Below are 20,160 nucleotides of genomic sequence, written 5' to 3' on the forward strand. Positions count from 1 at the left end.
CTATTTATCCCATGAAGTTTTTGGTTCAAAACGCTTATATAATTTATAAATGTTTACTGTCCTTTTCATTATAATAGGTTAATACATTCCCTCTGACATGGCGCCTGCCATACAAATTATCGCAATAGATGCTTTGGGTTGTTTTCAGTTAAAAGTGTTGTGTCACCAGGCATTTATCCAACATGGCCTTTAATTACCTGGCCACAATAATGATGATGCAATACTCAACAGGGAACATGCGTAAGCAAAAATGATATTTTCGTAATTAACTGCGGTTAAAAAAAATCTAAATGTAGTATTTTTTTACTAGGGATTGCAATTATGCAGAATTATAAAACATTTTAGCTAAGAGAGCGGAAATCTGTGGTGTATTTAAACATCAATATAGTGGTAGTTTTTCAAAGTGAGAGAAAATTATATTTTGCTGTCTCATGTATTATACCACATGTATCCTTTTATTGATTTGGACCAGTAATTTCATCTTTAATTAGGTGGAAACACTTAATTAGCTGTTTAAATATTGAAATATTAAACTATTAAACTTTTCCGTCCTGATTCTTTAAGTTTAATGGTAAAATATCAACACTATTTAATATGTATACTCATTATGTATAAGATTTATTTACAACTTGGCAAATGTAGTGATTTGTTATACAAGAAAATACATAATTATATCAATAAAGTAAGTTATGAAAAGGAAACAACATTGTAATTATTGAGATATGTGTGGTAGGTATAAATACAATAATTATTGTGGGATGGATGAATGGACTGGCTGTTCGGGACAATCCAATCAGAAGAATTGATCGATAAATCTAGACGACGCGAACAAACGAACTTTCAAAATATTAATCTAACACGAAACAGCATCAAGAAACTATAAGAAGAAAAAAAGTATATGAAATTGATAGTTTCAGTAGTTTTTGTGAAATTTACTTCGCTGTTTCATTATAGATTTTTGCTGCAATGTAGGACGTTTGAACATTTATAGTAGTTAAAAAGAAATTTCATACCTAAAGAAAATATAATTAATATTGGATTTTTATCGATACGTTTTGTTCTTGACACTCAGTTAATAGAACTTTGCAGAAAAATGTCATTTTTTTACAATGCAAGTGGAAAGAATAATGAATTCGAAATAAACATGGTGAATATAGAGAGTTCATACGCACAGGACAGTAGTGGACTAAGTATAAACGACACTCAAAATTCTAGCTATGGATCCGAATTCAAACATCCTCCCGGTGTACTTGCAATCTACATCATAGCTTACAGCACTGCTTTCTTATTCGCACTTTTCGGTAACTTGGTTGTAATTGTCGTAGTGCTGAAATACAAATGGATGCATACAGTTACAAATTTCTTCATCGTCAACTTGGCTATAGCTGATATACTTGTAGCGATATTTTGTGTTCCAATCACGCTGCTGACACATATATTTATTGGTGAGTACCATTTTGTTATCCTATTCGTTTTGTTTGCGAAATGACTGCGTTAGTTACACTAGTGTTTTTGATTGAATGTGGTATTGAATTCTTAAAACTTTTGTATCATTCCCCCCCTTTTTTTGTCATTTCTACTTCCCTCAGTGGTGATATACCGTGTGCTTCTTCTTATCGAGTGTATTAGGTTGCTCGTTGTATACTTTAACTCCAACATCTCATATTTAAAATTTCTAATCTATGGTCATGGTATTTCTATTATATATATGTTGTTACATTTATGATATAGAAAAACGAAATCGACAACTTGCAAGTCACAAATATATGGTTTTTCTTTCGGTATATGATACCATCTTTTATTACATTATTGTTTGAAAGCAGCACGTTGAGATCTTTTAATTTTTCTAAATTGGATGATTCAGTGAAAACAATTACTATGATTATAATGTTTTATCATCTATTGAATATCATGGTATTTTTGGAGTAATATCAATTCTACCAGACTGAGTCTTTACTTTGAAACGAGACTCAAATTCTATATTTTCTGCATTTAAATTCAATAATCTTTCGGGAACGAACATCATCGTACATAAAAATTGGTGAAAAGTCGCATTCATAGTTTGGTTGGTATGTAGCATAAATTCTTAGCAGCGGGTTAAGAATTTATCGCATTTGCGCGTGTTTAACGTAAGGGAAAGCATCCTTTGATACGGACAATGTTTTGGCGTCTGCGAATTGTTTTGTTACAGAATTTAATTTAAAACGCACTCTCTTGGTAACCTTGTGTCAAACTTAATGCATGTTCGTAAATAAAAGAGGGAATGCAATGTATCTATAGTTTACAGAGACCTCACAACATGTTCGTGTGCACTTCTCAAATCAAGATTTGTACATGTGTTGGGGTTGTCCGAAGTTAGAATTAAATGTTTTCTCATTTTGATAGATGGGTGTTGAAGTCAGATCTTTAATAGTCTATGCTAAGTTTTGTGATTTGTTGGACACTCGAGCATAATTTATTGTACCTGAACCTCGAAGACTGCATATTGACCTCTAGACATCTTTGGATTATTTTCAGTGTTGGGAAGCTGTTCCACAGACGTTTACCAAACATTCATTTTATTCATATCGTTTTTGTTTGAAACATTTCTTTACACATGTTTGCATGAAATGTACTAATGCATCGTGTTGCTTTTTCTAAGAGAGAAGAGTATTTTTAGTATAATGGAGTCTAAATTTGGTTTCCATAAATAGTATTATAGTTGTAGTACAACTTGCCGAGTAATATGTGCATATGATACATTAAATTGAACAAAAAGACTTAAAAGCCAGAAAGAAAAATCAATCGACATAGTACTGCTAACGGGTTAAAAAAACTCATAGCCAACATTGATTCGAAAAATTATGAAGTTATAAATTTAAGTCTCAGTAAAATTTCTGACAACAGAGAGATACATTTGTAACATTAATTTTCATAGAAAACTTAATATCCTCTGAGAAGGGTTACATTTAGATCATGGAATTTAAAACGTATCTTAATATAACAAATATTCCAACACTTAGTGTTATCTTTTAGGACGAATACTCCAAATCCTAGTGTTTGTTTCTTTTATTTTTTTCAGAAATATTTTATAACTGCTACAGTTATTTGCCATACAATTGCTATTTCTAAGAGATATAACTTTTGTGATTTGTTGATCGGCTTTAATAGAATTGTAATGTGAGAGTGATAAACATTCAAAGACTTCGCCAACGTGTATGCCCGGTATTGATATGCCTCAGTTACTGAATTCCTGTAAGCTAAAATTCCGTTTCGATAGGGTTTATGAAGAGACTGCTGTAAATAATACCGTAGTGCTAGTTAAGTAAACTTATAACATGTACATATACATTAAATGACAAGATGAGGTTGTAATATAATTTTAAAGTTAAAATATTCTTATTCTTGAAGTCAGAGTGGATTTACATTGCCATCCTGTAATTTGGTTAAACATGGGAGAATAAAAAGATAAGGATGTTCGCTACTCTGTTAAAAAAGTAACAAGGTTTTTAAAAGACTATTAGGAATTTATAATATATAAATAAAGAAACTTAAAAAGTAGAAAAAAATGGAGGGTCTGTGTGCTCGTTTTTGAGATATAAGCCATTGAAAATTTGACGGGAAATAATTCTCTCTCGATTTTTCTCAAAAACTATGAAAAAATAACAAGAATTTTATAAAATTTTGAAATATGGCTTTTTAATCTTTACTAGAACACACCCGTGATATCAGTGGCGGATCCAGGGGGGGGGGTTCCGGGGGTGCGCACCCCCCCTTTATTTTTGCCGATCAATGCATTTGTATCGGGACATATGTTCTGCACCCCCCCTTTGCCCTGGGTGTCCTGGGTTAGCACCCCCCCTTTCGAAAATTCCTGCATCCGCCCCTGGATATCACAGGTCCGTGACTGAATTAAAGTATATAACTATGCGCAAGCCTTATTTTAGTATTAGTATTGTCATCTGATAAAGTCATGCCGATTATAAGTTTTTCTCTGCTTTCAAGTCTTTCTGTTTGAACCCGTCGAACTGAAACAATAATATCAATTATTTGGAAAACAAAAGGTCCTGGAATGGAGTATTTTTTAATCAACAGCATTGTCCTATATAAGTTTTAAATAAAGTTGAATTCTTTGCTTCGCTGTTTTACGTCATGCCCACTAACAAATTGAAAACTGTACCTATACGCCTTATTTTTAGTCCAGATTTTTAGTATTCGTATTGTTATCTTAGAAAGTCTTACTGATTAAAATACTACAATAGGTAACAATTTGACAATTTAATAGTGTCAACCCTGTGGTTATGACCCGTGTATATAGCATATTAATCCTGAATACAACGTTTGGTGGTGTACCTGTCAGATGCGGAACGTACAGATAAGGTAATAGGTAACAGGTGAATATACTATTGGTATCGGTAGCGGACTCGACCCGGAACTTCTTAATTATTGGCAATATTAATTACGTGGAAAACAAAAGGGCCTGGAGTGGTGTAATTTTTAATCTACACCTTTGTACTATATTAGCTATATATAAAGTTGAATTCTGTGATTCGTCGTTTTTACGTGATGACGGCTGACAAATTGGACCTCGTAATTTTAGTATTATAGATGTAATAAAACTATGAAAAGAAAAGAAGGGGTTAGTGGGCAATTTTTTTTAATGACAATACATGGATAAAACCAGAGGATTCCGAAAATCTGGCAAAAAAAAAATGCACATACATGTATATCGAACATGACTTTGTGCATTTCAAATTTTGTTAGAATTGGGATTATTTCGTCCTTTTTTGTCACAGTCTCATCTTTTTACAGATTTGCGCTATTTTAACCCAGAACAGTTTAATATGCAAATCATTGAAATATTGTTAATAACAGTTTCCAAATAAGCCTTCTAAATTGTTTCAGAAAATTAACCAACAATAGTTTAAAGTTCAAATTGTTTTAGATTTTTCCTTTTGGATTCACGTGTTGGTATTTTTATATCTTTACCCACTGCAATAACAGTGTCATGTGCCTCAAAATAAACAGCCATGAAAAAAACTTTCTAAAGAAAGTATTATTTATACCGAAGATTTTTTACGAGGATACCAATATTGACAATTATTTCATATCGGTTAAGAATAAGCTTATCTTATTGAATAAAAAGGGGCCACGTGACATTCTATATTTTTCAGTAATAAATTCCATCGGTCATTAACAGAACAAAACGGACCGGAAAACCGGTCGTTAACAGACTTTTACGTGATAATGACCGGTGGGGCGTGGTTTCTCTGTTTGAGTGACGTCCCGCAATAAAATGCAGACGTGTCTACAGTTTGAAAATGGAAGACACGTCTGCTAGTGCAGACATTTCTAATGACCGTTTTGCTACTCATCTAATTATAGTAAACTTTATGTTTTGTATTTCATATACTGAAGTGACTTATAAGTTATAGTTATTTAAAACTATCACTGGTCTTCACTCTTTCCTAGAGTAAATCGTACATTATATCGGGTAACTTTCAACAATTTCGAATTTATGAATTTATTAGGTCTTTCCACTTTTCGTGGAAAGACCTTTTGTTTTTCTTCTGATTAATTTTTTTTTCTTCTTCTTCTGCCGTCTGAGATGCTTTTTTCTCTTACAACATATCGAATGGATTTTTTGGCCAATGATGTTGTACAGTAATGGGGGTTGCAAAACTCACCCTGTGTGATCGAACAGTTATTCTTATAGGAGTTATCTCCCCACGTCCCCTTTTTCTTGTTATCGCTATATCTCTAAAAAAAGTAAAAGATTTTAGCAAACTGTTTTCACCAAATTTTTCGTCTACTCTTGAGAATGATTTGGTTTATTTTGACTTGAGTGATCGGAAGACATCTAGAAGCAGTTATTTCCCTTTGAAAATTTAAGATAGGCGATTTGTTGGATAAATTCATTCGTTATAAGTCGTAGAGGCCTACAGTCTTTTGATATGAAGTCCTTGGTATATTTGAAAGAAATTGAGGTCAAGGTCAAAGGTCAAGGTCAGATTCTTAATTTTGAATTTTGCTTGTTATCGTTATATCACAGAAACTGTGACAGTAAATGATATGATGTGTTTACCAAATAACTGTTTACAATAAGGCGCAACTTCAACCTATTTCAGTCAAAGTGTTTTGGTTAACCCTTATAGGAGTTTTCTCCCCTTATGTATTTCAAATTAGTATTCCTCCACAACCATACAAGTGATTGACCTCCGCTCTTCCGTTTTGAGTTCACTGACCTATGACCTTGAAATTGATGTCAAGGTCAAAGGTCAATTTGACGTTCTAGATTTTTACCTTTGCTAAAAATTATTTTCTGTTCATAATTAAACAATTAAGTCTATTGCATATACCTATTAATCTTATTTTTTTCATATTAATTTGAAGAACCAAATTACATCAACAAGGAGTGACATTTTCTAACATCTTTTTTTTTTTAATTTCATCCTTATTATCGAGGTGGAAAGACCTTCAATTGTTCTCTGAAGAATTGGTTTTTAATTTTAAAACATGGTTTCTCAATGAAATAAATATAATAGTCATCGAAAAACTGGACATTATCGTGATATATTGACCTCGCCTTCGGCTCAGTCATTATCGCTGTCTCAGTCAATACCACTATCCTGTGGGCAGTCCATATATCACGATAATGATCAGTTTTTCAATAACTATTATATAAAACAATAACATTTCTATCAAAAATGAATACCATATATATATGTTTTTTTTTACTTTCGCAGCTGACAAACATCCATAAATGTCTTTAAACATGACATAATGAGACTGTCTTTTATTAGGTCTTTAATTTTTCCTGGAAAGACCTTTTGTTTTTCTTCTGATTAATTTTGTTTTTATTCTGCCGTCTGAGATGCTTTTTTGTCTTACAACATATCGAATGGATTTTTTGGCCAATGATGTTGTACAATAATGGGGGTTTCAAAACTCACCCTGTGTGACCGGACACTTATTCTTATAGGAGTTATCTCCCCGCGTCCCCTTTTTCTTGTTATCGCTATATCTCTAAAACCGTAAAATATTTTAACAAACTGTTTTCACCAAATTGTTTATCTACTCTTGAGAATGATTTGGTTTATTTTGACTGGAGTGATCGGAAGACATCTTATTGGTGTTATTTCCCTTTGAAAATTTAAGATAGGCGATATGTTGGATAAATTCATACGATATACATCGTAGAGGGCTACAGTCTTTTTATATGAAGTCCTTGGTCCATTTGAAGAAAATTGAGGTCAAGGTGAAAGTTCAAGGTCATGTTATAAATTTTGAATTTTGCTTGTTATCGTTATTCAAAAGAAACTGTAACACTTAATGATATGAAGTGTTTGCCAAATAACTGTTTACAATAAGGCGAAACTTCAACATATTTAAGTCGGAGTGTTTTTGTTAATCCTTATAGGAGTTTTCCCCCCTTATGCATTTGAAATCAGTATTTCTCGGGTCTTTTGATTTAAGTTCACTGACCTATGACCTTGAAATTAAGGTAAAGGTTGAAGGTCAAGGTCATATTCTAAATTTTGATTTTTTCTTTTTCTTTTTATCTATATTCAAAAGAAACTGTAACATTTAATGATATGATGTGTTTTCCAAATAGTTGTTTAGGATAAGGCGCAACTTCAACCATTTTAGTCGAAGTGTTTTGGTCAACCCTAATAGTTTTCTCCCCTTTTGTATTTGAAATCGGTATTTCTCTACAACCATACAAGTGATTGACCTGGGGTCTTTTGATTTGAGATCACTGAACTATGACCTTGAAAATGAGGTCAAGGTCAAAGGTCAATTTGACGTTCTAGATTTCGACCTTTACTGAAAAAAAATTCTGGTTCATTATAAAACCATTATAAAAGAATTAAGTCTTCTGCATAAACCTATTAATCTTATTTTTTTTTATATCAGTTTGATTTACCACATAACATCAACACGGAGTGATATTTCCTAACATCGTTTTTTTTTTAATTTCTTTCTTATTATCGAGGTGGAAAGACCTTCAATTGTTCTCTGAAGAATTGGTTTTCAATTTTTATAGTTTTTGTCACCATGCTATCTTGACAGCTTCTTTAACAAAATAATGTTACATTTAGGATATTTATGAATGTTGACACAATGTTACTAAGGCTTTCAACATGTCAACGATAAAGACATAAGACGCTCTCAGCATGGTATAACAGACATTTCAGTTAATTAACACAAATTTCATTTTAGTTAGAATATGGTGCAAAAGGCACTTCCGGTTATATTGTAATACGTTGACATTGAATATAATACCAAATCTAATTATCCCTACACTACCAAAAGAGAGTTTATGGGCATTGTCGTTGTTTCTGTCTGTCTGTTACAAGTTTTTATGCCGGTAACTCTTTTCTTATTTAATTGAATCTGTTTTTCCTTGAATGACATGATGCTATGATTCAATATTGAAATACCATCTGAAAATGGACAATTACAGAGTGTTACATTGCATTACATTTTGTCTACAGAATTTCAAATTAGTGATGAAAAGGGTACCTTGTGTTAAAGAAGTCCTTACATATTTTGTTTTGATGGTTTGATCTCATATTTTCTTATAGTGAACGTGCATAAGAACATACATGTACTTCAAGTAGTTACAACATTTGATGTTGTAAAGGTACAAATCAGTGATGTCGATATCATGGCTGATGCAGCATGATTGCATTTGTTGTATTACATATACATTTTACATGTATTTCGTATATAATAAATATAAGTTATCGTAACCTCAGTCAAAGATACGTGACGAAATTCGAACAGAAAGGGGCTTTAATATCTTAAAGTATGATTGAGATACACAGTTTTCATTGCTTCATGTTGTAATGCAATGATTTCAACAAGGAACTGGTTTATCTCATTAACAGATGTGCAATTCTGCTTAAAAGATTTAAAATACATGAAATGCGTTTTTAGTTTGAGGGTATAAAAGTGTCAGAAGAAAATAAATATTACATAAATGTCTAATATAATTGTGTTATGGAAATATGGAATTCTCAGTTTACATAGATTAATTTGTAGTAAGTCCACGTGTGCAATGAAGTTTTAGATCTAGAATAATTGGCTCAAATCAAAACATCAACTCGAAATTAAAAAGACCCTTAATTTGAAGATTAAAACTAAATGTCAACTTGTTTTGCACATCATGTTGAGTTTGCTTTTATGCTGAAGGAGGAATCAACATAATTGTAATGTTTTTAAAAGCAATGGCTTATAAGTATTTATTGCTGATTTATATGAGATCACCCCTAGTTTTTGGTGGGGTTCGTGTTGTTTATTCTTTAGTTTTCTATTTTGTGTCATGTGTACCATTGTTTTTCTGTTTGTCGTTTTCATTTTTAGCCATGGCGTTGTCAGTTTGTTTTAGATTTATGAGTTTGACTGTCCCTTTGGTATCTTTCGTCCCTCTTTTATATGACATCTTCTTGAAATGTTTGTTTTCCTTAATTGTCGTTTACTACGGTCACCGAGTCTTACGCTTGAAATTTACAAAAAGTATTGATCTTTATACCATCTGTCATAAAAGAAAATAAAATGAAATAAAAAAGATATTTAAAGGTTTATGGAATAACATTAATTCCTCTTCAATAATTGATCATAGTTTACATCTGTTGATGTTTTCTTTTGTCTATATATTATATTATTCTATATTCAATAATTTCAAGTAATTGTCTATTTTATTTATTGTTCTTATCACATAAAACATGTGTTGTAATGTCGAACGGTTGTAGGCCGTTACATGATTGTTGATCTTTTCCATTAATTTTAAAGACAAATCATTTCTTGCCACATTATTTATGACCTTCATAAAACGATATAAACTTCCAGACAAAAGCCCATTTACACGACAAGAATGTGTTTTTCTTTACTGACATAACATATCTAGTATCTTCAACAGATAGAAATTGTCTTTTATAACATTCAAAATATTCCATAACATGATGTACTACTCAGCTAAACTTGATCGTTCTAAGCAATAATGTAAAATTTGCAAAATTTTCCGTTTATGTCTGATTAGAATAGAAAGTTCGGTATGGATTGCTGTTTTTTTCATACTCATATTCAGGTTGTGTTCATGTTAGTAAACGTTTTTGCTACATCTTTTGAAGTTCACCGAGGTTCATTTTGCATTAAGAGCAAAATCGGCAAATACATCAAACGATTTCGGGAAACAATTACGCGTGTTACAGATTTTATTTTTTTGTCGTCAATCTGTATCAATATCGAGGAAATTTCAAAGATCAATATATGAAGTAGATTGTCGTGTTTCGGTAGTAAATAAAGGCAACAGTAGTATACCGCTGTTCAAAATTCATAAATCGATAGAGAAAAAAACAACTGCGCGTTACAAACTAAAACTGAGGGAAACGTATCAAGTATAAGAGAACTACGACACAACAGAGACACAACAACGAAATGTAACACACAGAGAAACGAACTTTAATGTAACAATGGCCACTTTCCTGACTTGGTACAGGGCATTTTATAAAAGAAAACATTCAACCGTCAATAAACTAGTAAAGGTGTACAATTGGTATCCATTTGGCATACCGAAAAAAGTAAAATATTAAAAATATTGTACTCCAAGGAAAATTCAAAATGGAAATTGCCTTATCAAAGAGCTCAAATCCATCGAATGGATAACAACTGTCATATTCCTGACATGGTACAGACATTTTATTATGTAGAAAATTGTGAATGAAACCTGGTACGACAGTCGCATAAAATTATTTTATATTGAAAACGATGTGTTAACAAAAAAATCAGACATACATGTAATAGATAAAAATGTCAAAAGTAAGGATATAGCAGTCAACATTGTGTTATAATCTTAATCACTAATATATCTTCTATGTACTTTCTAAGAACCCACAAATGACACATTTGGTGACGGACCTCATCACAAAAGTTCTTTACATTATAAACACACAATCAGGCTTACGCTCTTGTTGTAGCATATTAATCTATTGCAATAAAAAAAATCATAATATCTAATAAAATTTGAAGATTTAGCAAACGAAGTCCTTATATTTGTATAAAGTAACATTCGTTTATAGTGGAAAATTGTTTTAACGTTGAATAAGCTGAAATTAAAAATTGCTAGCTGGTCCCTCTCTGTGATTACCATTATATTACGCTGGTTCATTTCCTAATCAATCTGTCACCAAGGGAAGATAAATAATTCGATTTTCGTTCATAGTCTTTTTCAAAAATAATTAACGGTTCTTTATATTGGTATGTAATCATTTTAAACGTTTCAAATTTATGAAATTATATTCGTACATCAATGTTTTTGATACACCAATAACAAAAACTGAAATATATTGAATTGATACATTTTGTAGTTATTCAAAATTATATCAGAAACCTAAATTTAATTATAAAATAATGAACCTCTTAAGGGGAGAGAATACTCGCATAACTTTTTCGAATTGGCACATAATACAACGAAAGGTCACTCTTGCATACAAATGGCACATCAATATAATTAATTATCTGCGAAATCGCCCCCCACCTTCAATGATGAATCTAAATTATAAATATAACCAAAAGTTGTTTATCTATAGATAGTTAAGACTAATGAAAGCTAACCCAATGTAAAAATAATTCTTTGCAATTTTTTAAAACTTCCTCAGAAAAATACTCGAGCCACTTGACTTTCATAGCTCTAAATTAACGTTTTTACACAATATTTCAATAAAGTAGTTGAAGATTATTCGCTTCTCAAAGTGTACGACGCAATAAAAATCGTATGCTTGCACCAACCTACCGAAATACGGATTTAATTAAGTCCTGAACATTTCGACATTTCTTCGTATATTTTGAACAAAACCGGTTTTAACTAAATCACAAGTACGTGTGAAGATCCGACTAAATACCTATTTTGCTATATGGTCAGGTAAAGTTGCTACTTGTTGATGTTCAAACGCTTCTAATTATTGTGTGTTTTGTAGAAGCGATAAATAAACTCATCATAGATACCAGGATTAACATTTTATACTTACGCCAGACGCACGTTTCGTCTACAAAAGACTCATCAGTGACGCTCGAATCAAAAAATGTTTTATAGGCCAAATAAAATACGAAGTTGAAGAGCATTGAGTACCAAAAATTGCTAAAAGTTTTGCCAAATACAGCTAAGGTAATTTATTCCTACGTTTTGATAATAGCAATAGCCACAGTTTCATCTTTCAATTTCCATTTAAATCAAATAAATATTTTGACTGAACAAATTTTAATTGAATAACAAAAACACAGATTAGGATAATGCACTAGCTAGAAGGAGCAATGAAACACAAGTTTGGACATCAATTTATCACAATATATAATAAACAGTGAAAACTGTTAAGTTACCTGACGAAGAGCATGTATTAACAAGACATATGCACGCATGATTTAGAACCATCGTAAAACAGTTTAAGGTGGGGAATATAATTCAATCAAATGTCACTTTTTAAAAAGAATTAAGTGTTCAAATACATGTATCTATGATGGTATAAAATTTTAATCAGACCATTTTATTTACGTTTTACGTTTAAGTTCCAATATCAACTTTTGAAATTTTAAGTTTCGGGAAAGGATTAGGTGTTTTTCATTTAGTCAATGGTTTTGATTTGAAAACACAACTCTTTGAAATATAAGAGAACAAGTAAAATCACAAAGTATTGAACTTCGTGGAGAATTCAAAAAAGAAAGTCACTAAGTTTAATTGGTATATCTTTAGATTGGTACCGTGTTTCAAATGTCATTCTTTATGGAAGAAACATTTCTTTGGAGCGTTTCTCTTGTTGTCTAGCATGTCTACAAGTGATATCGTTACAAATAAGCGACGTTACCATTAATTTTTTTTAGTTTTTATTTAGGTCATCGACTTAATTAAATGCCAAGAGTCAGTATGTATTCGGTATTAATCATCATTCCAATTTTTTAAGACTAAACTATCGCTGCTTTCATATTATGAAGGATGTCATCTCAAGGCATACAAACCGTGCAATAAAGTAATTACATTGGCACTCCTGATATCTGGTAATAATCAAACGTCGTTGGAATGATAAATTACTGAATTACCTGAAGGGCGCTTTTCGTTTTACGCTATTAATTGATAAGAAGATACAAGTGCCAATAAGATGGATGTTTTAGGTCAATTGACATATTCAGTTATGAAAGCTATACAAATCATGCAATAAATAGTTACATTAATGCTATCTAGAGAAGACCACTCATTAGTATTCCCATCGCAGTACATGCTGTCTACAGGATAGAGAAAAACAAGAAAGACCTAGTTGTTTAGTGAGGTCACACTGATGAAAATATCAAGTTGTACAAAAATCATTTTAAATAACAGAACAAATATTCCCTTGTGACCGATATTTTCAGACTAACAAAAGATGAAACATTAGTTTACCCTTGTTCGAAAGTAGTCTTATAATAAAAACAAAGAGAAAAACAAAAAATCTTAAAGAATAGCGTGAACATCAAATCTAGCGAAACGGGTTCGCGGGTATATTATATCCTGTTATTTATACACATATCATCAAAATTAACTCCGAAAACAAAGTCCAGAAATACTACATAATAGGCGAAGTGACATATCATACGACTATTGCATTAATTGTCTTTAGATCTAAGTTCATGTGATATATGACGCAAATACTTGGTATTGGTCAACTTATTCTTGATGACTGCAGGACATTTCAGCGAACATATTGGAACTACTAGGGGATATTTTAGCGCAGACATTATAGACTATTTCAACATAGAATTAATCCGTGTGCCTGTCTTTTTCTATCACAAATGTTAGCGCAAACTTACATGGTTGAATAGTGCTCCACACTCATATACCATAAATAGTAGTTTAAGCTAGTTTATAAATGTTTTAAAAAAAATGTTTGAATTCTCATTTTGGTTCATCATGAAAACAAATTTTCTTGAAACTAACAGAGGAAGGAAAAGTATAATGTGTGATGGCTACCATTTAAGGATAGATAGAATATCTGAACGAATACTATGTAACTGAAGATTAGATGTTTCCACCATAGCTTTGGGCAGAAGTTCCAAGTAATTCAAAGTCAACAAACAATAGTCCCGAACCGTTTCATACCCATTACTTGTAAAACGAGCGGATTCATAGTTAATAGGTGAAAGTGCACATCATGACAAGATGAAGAGAAGGGACAGTTCATACCACAATTTTATAATCAGTATTGCACAGGGGGTATATCAAGATCTTTTTCCGTGTTTTCTCAACAATAAAGTTCTAGGCTTACGAATGTGTAACATTTGAGATAACAATTTACACTTTTAGTATACTGTATTGTAATACACAGGATATTTTTTAAATTGTGCTTTATACATGTTATAGATTCTATTAAAATTTATAATTGATCGTTAACAATATCTGTTGCTTACAAGGCATTGACAATTTTAATTCAATTTCCTGAAAAAGGAGTTAAAAATCTTGACCTTAACTGGACATTGATCATTTAACTTTTCGCTAATATAGGTTATACTTTACCTGTCAATGTAATAAACCTCTTCGACGTCCTTAAGGGGTTGAATTTGGTCTGTTTGCTATGGCATAGAACAATCGCCAAGAACATTAGAACTTCGCTAAATTGTTTGAATGGGTGAAACGTTTATAGGTATATAAACTAAGTATTTTGATAATCCGTCCCTAATAGACACACTGTTATTTAATCAAAATGGTTAAGAAGCCGTAAACAATGTATTTTAAATATGAGTACATGTACATGGTGAGTCGCGTGTCATTGCAGCAAAAATGTAAAACAAATCCGTAAAATCCCCTTTCAACAACCTACCAGAGCTTTCTAAGAGCAACTGATTGATATTAAAAGCAGCTTTTCATGTTACGTTCATTTAGATGATGTAAGATAATGAAACTCACTTTTATTTTTGATTTAAGTACGAGCGTTTAGCGTTGCTTGAAAAATGGTGTTACGAGAAGGGTAGTGAAAAGCTAAGTATAAGAAAAATACCGAACTCTGAGGAAAATTCAAAAGGGAACGTCCCTAATAAAATTGTAAAATCATACGCTCAAACAATTTATAACAAATGTCTTTTTCCCCACTTGGAACATGCATTTTCTTATGTAGAAAATGGTGGATTAAACCCGGCTTTATAGCTAGCTTAACCTCTTACTTATATGACAATGGAATAAATTTCCATTATATTAACAACAATGTGTGAACAAAACAAACAGACATAAAAAAGAGGTACAGCAGTCAACATTGTGTATTTAAATCACTATAAAACAAATAAATATGTTAAAAAAGACAAACAAGGTGAATTTATTGATGGACACTATATAATTTAGACATATAGTAGTATATGGGATGTATAATGACGTTATATATAATTATAATAGCGTCCATGAATGTCTAAATGAGAAGTTTTTGAGGTTGTCTATAAAACACTTCATTAAAAGGGTACACATTCCCTGATAACTACTGTATTGAAACACTTCTAGCTCACCTCTATTTAATTTATGAAAATTGTTGAACATTAAATTATTTTCATTCATATGCTGTTGTTGACTTTTTAATATTGATGTGGAGTTCGAAAAACACAGTAGCAACATTAATTTTTTTTCTATTCAAACTATCGAGTTACATCCTTCGATCATTCAAATGTATCCATTTGCATTGGTGAAATATTTTCATTTCTTGGCCTTTTATAGACGACTATAGGGTATGGGATACAAAGCCAACGATAGATTTACGAGTTTTGAACAGCGGTATACTACTGTTGCTTTTATTCATCCTGTTTTGTATATGAAATCATATTTAGATTTATAAACTTAATGGTAATCATGGGTCAAATTTATAAATTGGACATTTGTATGACGTCATACTGACATCATAATGACCGTTTCTACAATAAATTGATGAATATGTATGATATGTATTTACCTATACTATCAAATTAACTTAGTTTGAGACGACTAAAGGATGTAACTATTTTTCCAAATTTTCTTCATTTCCTTTCATAAAAGTACATCTGGTTAAGTCGAACTTACATAGCTCATATAACAAACACAAACCTTTTATAGATAAGTGAGATACCTCGAATACATTATCGTTCTAGTCAAATTCATATTTTAAAACTGCGTAAAATGGAAAAAAAATCTGAAGCATTGTACAAACATTTGCAAGGTCATTCAGATTGATAAGATGAAGTCTGCTAGGCAATTCTTCTTCTCGTTTTAAATATGGATGACTATCATATGATCAGTATTGATAAACTGGACTTACAATTGCAATCCCCCTTTAAATATAAGTTATATATGAAGTAAGTTATCTAAGAAGAATCTGCTGCTTGTTAAAAGAGTAACGTGTTAAGAATTGCAATGACCACTTGAAAGCACTGCCATACAAGATACAATGAAGTTTGACGGCAAGAAAAATTAATTAAGTTTGAGCATTCTTGATCTGCTTTGACTGTTTACAATTACGTCATGACACTATTAGCTTTCGTCTACTAATGTATCTTGAGAAACCCCTCAAGTGGTAGCTAATTAATGTTTATACTTATTAAGTCTGGAAGATTAAAAGGAGAATGACAGCAGATCATAAATAAGCAATTCCAGCCGCTACATGATTCCAGCCGCTTCCGGTAATCCAATCTTCTGCGCGTTTCATTTAATTAGATAAATAGCCTACTGAACAAAGAAGTTTCAAATAGCTTCTGATTAATAATTTCCAATAATGTAATTTAAACTGTAACAAGAGATATCAATTGTATATTGTAGAGTGTTTTTTTTTAATTACTTACGCATGATTTTCTTCCAACTGTAGTGATTGTTTAAGAATAACTGTATAATTGTAAAATTTTGACTTGTTATGTTAAGTGTATCTTTTGAGTGATTGGTTTGAAAATATAAAAAAAACCTGGTTATTATGTCATAGTGGACATGAATTTTCATCTTTTTAGTCAATTCACACAATGAAACTCTTTAGTTATCAACGAATTGACGATACGGCATCCGACATTCTGTCAGCCGTTTTTCTAAATAGCATTTGTTGAAAGTCTTTGTTTGTTTTGATAGACTAAGATAAATTGTAAAATTCATTTGTAAAATTTAAAATGGAAACGGGGAATATGTCAAGGAGACAACCAGACCTAAGTAAAGATTCTTATTTATAACAAATTTTCTATAAGCTGTTTATTTTGAAAACAGAAATATTTTTTAATGCTTTTTAATGCTACTCAATCACCGTGAACAGAGAATTTCAATATCTTTGGGAAACTGAGAGTCAACAAAAATTACCGATTGATGTTTAAATATCATAATTTCCTTCACAACATATATATCATGGTTAAAACAAAATTTGAGGGAATCGTATGAAATTCAACGGTTAGCAAAGTCTGCTATCAATACATTACCAGCAATGTAAATCCACACTCGCCAAAAATGCGAATAGGTGAACTTTCTAGCGTCTCATGAAATAATTAGATGTGTATTTCCTAATAATGGATAACATTTTTTACATTTAGTACAACCGAGTACTGTTAATTCAGAAATTATTGCGTGCATTTATTATTGCGATTTTTCAAGAATGGACAAAAATGTGAGTTTAATTATCGCGATTTCGAAAAAAAAACTGCATTCAGATCTATGTTTTAGTTTATAAGGATGCGATTTCCTATTATAGCGATACCCATCCAGTCGTATTTTTCGCAATAATAAAAACCTCGCAATAATTTCTGAATTTACAGTACATTTTCCCCTTTTCAACATACACATATGGAATCTGTAATAAAATAGATGCATCATTCAAGATCTTCAAATTTGTCTATGCCTGTTAAACCACACACTTTTGAAAATGTTTCTCGTTTGTTGTGCTGAGTCAATATCAAAGAAATCTAAACAGTGTTACGCCGTCATAGTTAAATGTCAACAGTTTTAAAGAATTAAACCATTAACCTTTTTGTTTAAATGAAATGCACGTATCATAAAAAACATCATAAAATATGAGATTTTGCTCTTTCCATTATACACTGATAGCTAGCGCTGAATGAGAGTTCGATGTTTTTCTAACCTGTTGGGACATGCAAGATGATGCAATCGAATAGGAAAGATAAAAGGATTAAGGAATGGCATTGTATAAGAATGTTTTATTACCATCGAGACGCCATACAATTTAATTAAGTGGAATTTTGCAAGTGTAGAGTTTATAGATCATAAAACTCCAATGTTTACCATCATTATATTACCAAGAAAAAAACAAAGTAACAGATATGGTTTGCTGACACGTTAATCCTTTCCTGGTACTTGGGGATGAGAAATGAGCTTTTGTACTTTCCTTAACTTCAATCTGCGTTTGACATTGAAGTCAATTACTCCATAGCGTTAATAATTTAATGTTTTTATTAAAAAAATTATTAATTTATCTTGGTATGACCGGGTGATTGGATTCGGTAACATATCTCAAGAAAATGCACACTAAAACGTTTTTACCGGGCAATTTTATAATAAAACTAGACTATAAAAATCCTTGATTTTATGATAAAAATATAGCATGGATCATTTATAACATACAGAGTTGAACACATTTTCTCTAAGACGAATTTCAAAAATGTGCATTTTCCCTTTACATTTCAAATGTTCCAAAAGAGGGGCGAAAAATACCAGAGGGACAGTCAAACTAATAGATCGAAAATAAGCTGACAACGCCATGTCAAAAGAAGGGAAGGGTATTGTAGTTTCGACATATAAGGAACATATCCGATATCATCTGTGAAACGGTTATTCCATAACGGTCAACTAAATCGTGATGGCGTCCGTATGAATGATTATAACTTCCTCATTTAAAACTATTGCTTTAATAGCTTCTTTGTGAGCAGTAACCCTTAGAAAATCATGATAGGAAATACAAGCCTGGGAATATCGTATCAATTTTAAGATGTATACTCCGTATGCAGGCACTACTTGAATGTTGTTACATAGAAATGGAAAGTTCATAATCAAGAAGCTGAAGTCAACTCTTTTGTCGTAAAGATTTGATTTCAACCGACCCTCCTTTCAATTTCTAGATAAAAGTCAAGATATGAGTCAGACTTAACTTCAATATAGTCACCAAATTTTGAATTATTTAGTGAGAAAACATCATCTATATAGCGGAAATTAAAGTTAAAGGATATTGCTAACTTCCTATCTTTCTTGCAAAGCATATGTAAAAACCTATAAATTAAAGCAGATAGTGACATGAAATCATTTAAGAATGGTTTGTATATATCATGTCCATACCTCAAATATAAATACTCTGTTGATGAAAGTTACCTTCCGGGACTAATAGTCCACTAGCAGCGGTATCGACTCAGTTCTATAGAAAATGTAAACATTTTGTTTATAAATGTCATGCGTCCAAAGCATTTTTCTTAGTGAAACTTCATCAGAAACACTTATATTTATGGATACAACACAGTGGAACTGCAATATGACTAAAAAGGACCTTAAAAATAGAAGCCATCTAAGTTTAACTTTGCCTGAGGAAGTAGAATCTTAGTTTCTTTGTTTGTTTATAAAACAGACCAATAAAGAAAGTTTGTTTAAAATCTGCCAGAACTTTAGTTCTGCCACTTAGCTGATAGTACATGTATCTTCGGGGATTGAAATTACGCAAGTGTCGAATCAGTGCTGTAAAAACTATAAACCAAACTTTTATAAATTTCATGCGACAGAAGCGCTGTTCTGGATTTATCTTCAACATGAACGTTCCGCTCAAAATCTGAGTATTTGAAAGCAAAGGATTTATACGAATCGTTTCTTACTTTATAAAGAGACAACTTCAGAAAGTTTTGATATTACTCATATCAGTATCAAAGTACTGATGACAACTCAGCTAGTGCAGATAACACTGGTTGACATATGAAACATTATAAAAACGGCAAGCCATACAAGTGTTCATCTGGATCTGTTGATGATCATAAAAACATCAAGAGATATGTCAACCGAGTTTAAAGAAAGTTCATGTTTATAGTTTTTATATATTCAGCACTTTCCAATAATGAAAGGACAAAAATTGAATAAATGTTTCCCTCGCACTTATATGTGGAGTAAGACTAACATTTACGCACATTGCAAAATTTCTTGAAATCAAAAACAATTTTAATGTTTCCAAAGATAAAAACAAA

The 20,160-nt window shown here is 31.5% G+C and overlaps 1 protein-coding gene across 1 annotated transcript in view; it reads left to right on the forward strand.

The window, feature by feature from the left end:
* Positions 1-553: 553 nt before the first annotated feature.
* The window catches only part of LOC139488394 (neuropeptide FF receptor 2-like), a 40,231-nt gene continuing 20,624 nt past the window's right edge, over positions 554-20,160 (forward strand). Inside the window, exon 1 of the mRNA XM_071273944.1 lies at positions 554-1,445. Coding sequence (XP_071130045.1) covers positions 1,094-1,445 — 352 coding nt within the window. The 5' untranslated portion in view covers positions 554-1,093. The remainder of the gene's footprint in view (positions 1,446-20,160) is intronic.

This window comes from Mytilus edulis, chromosome 9 (genome assembly GCF_963676685.1).
Source record: "Mytilus edulis chromosome 9, xbMytEdul2.2, whole genome shotgun sequence".
Classification (NCBI taxonomy): Eukaryota; Metazoa; Mollusca; class Bivalvia; order Mytilida; family Mytilidae; genus Mytilus; species Mytilus edulis.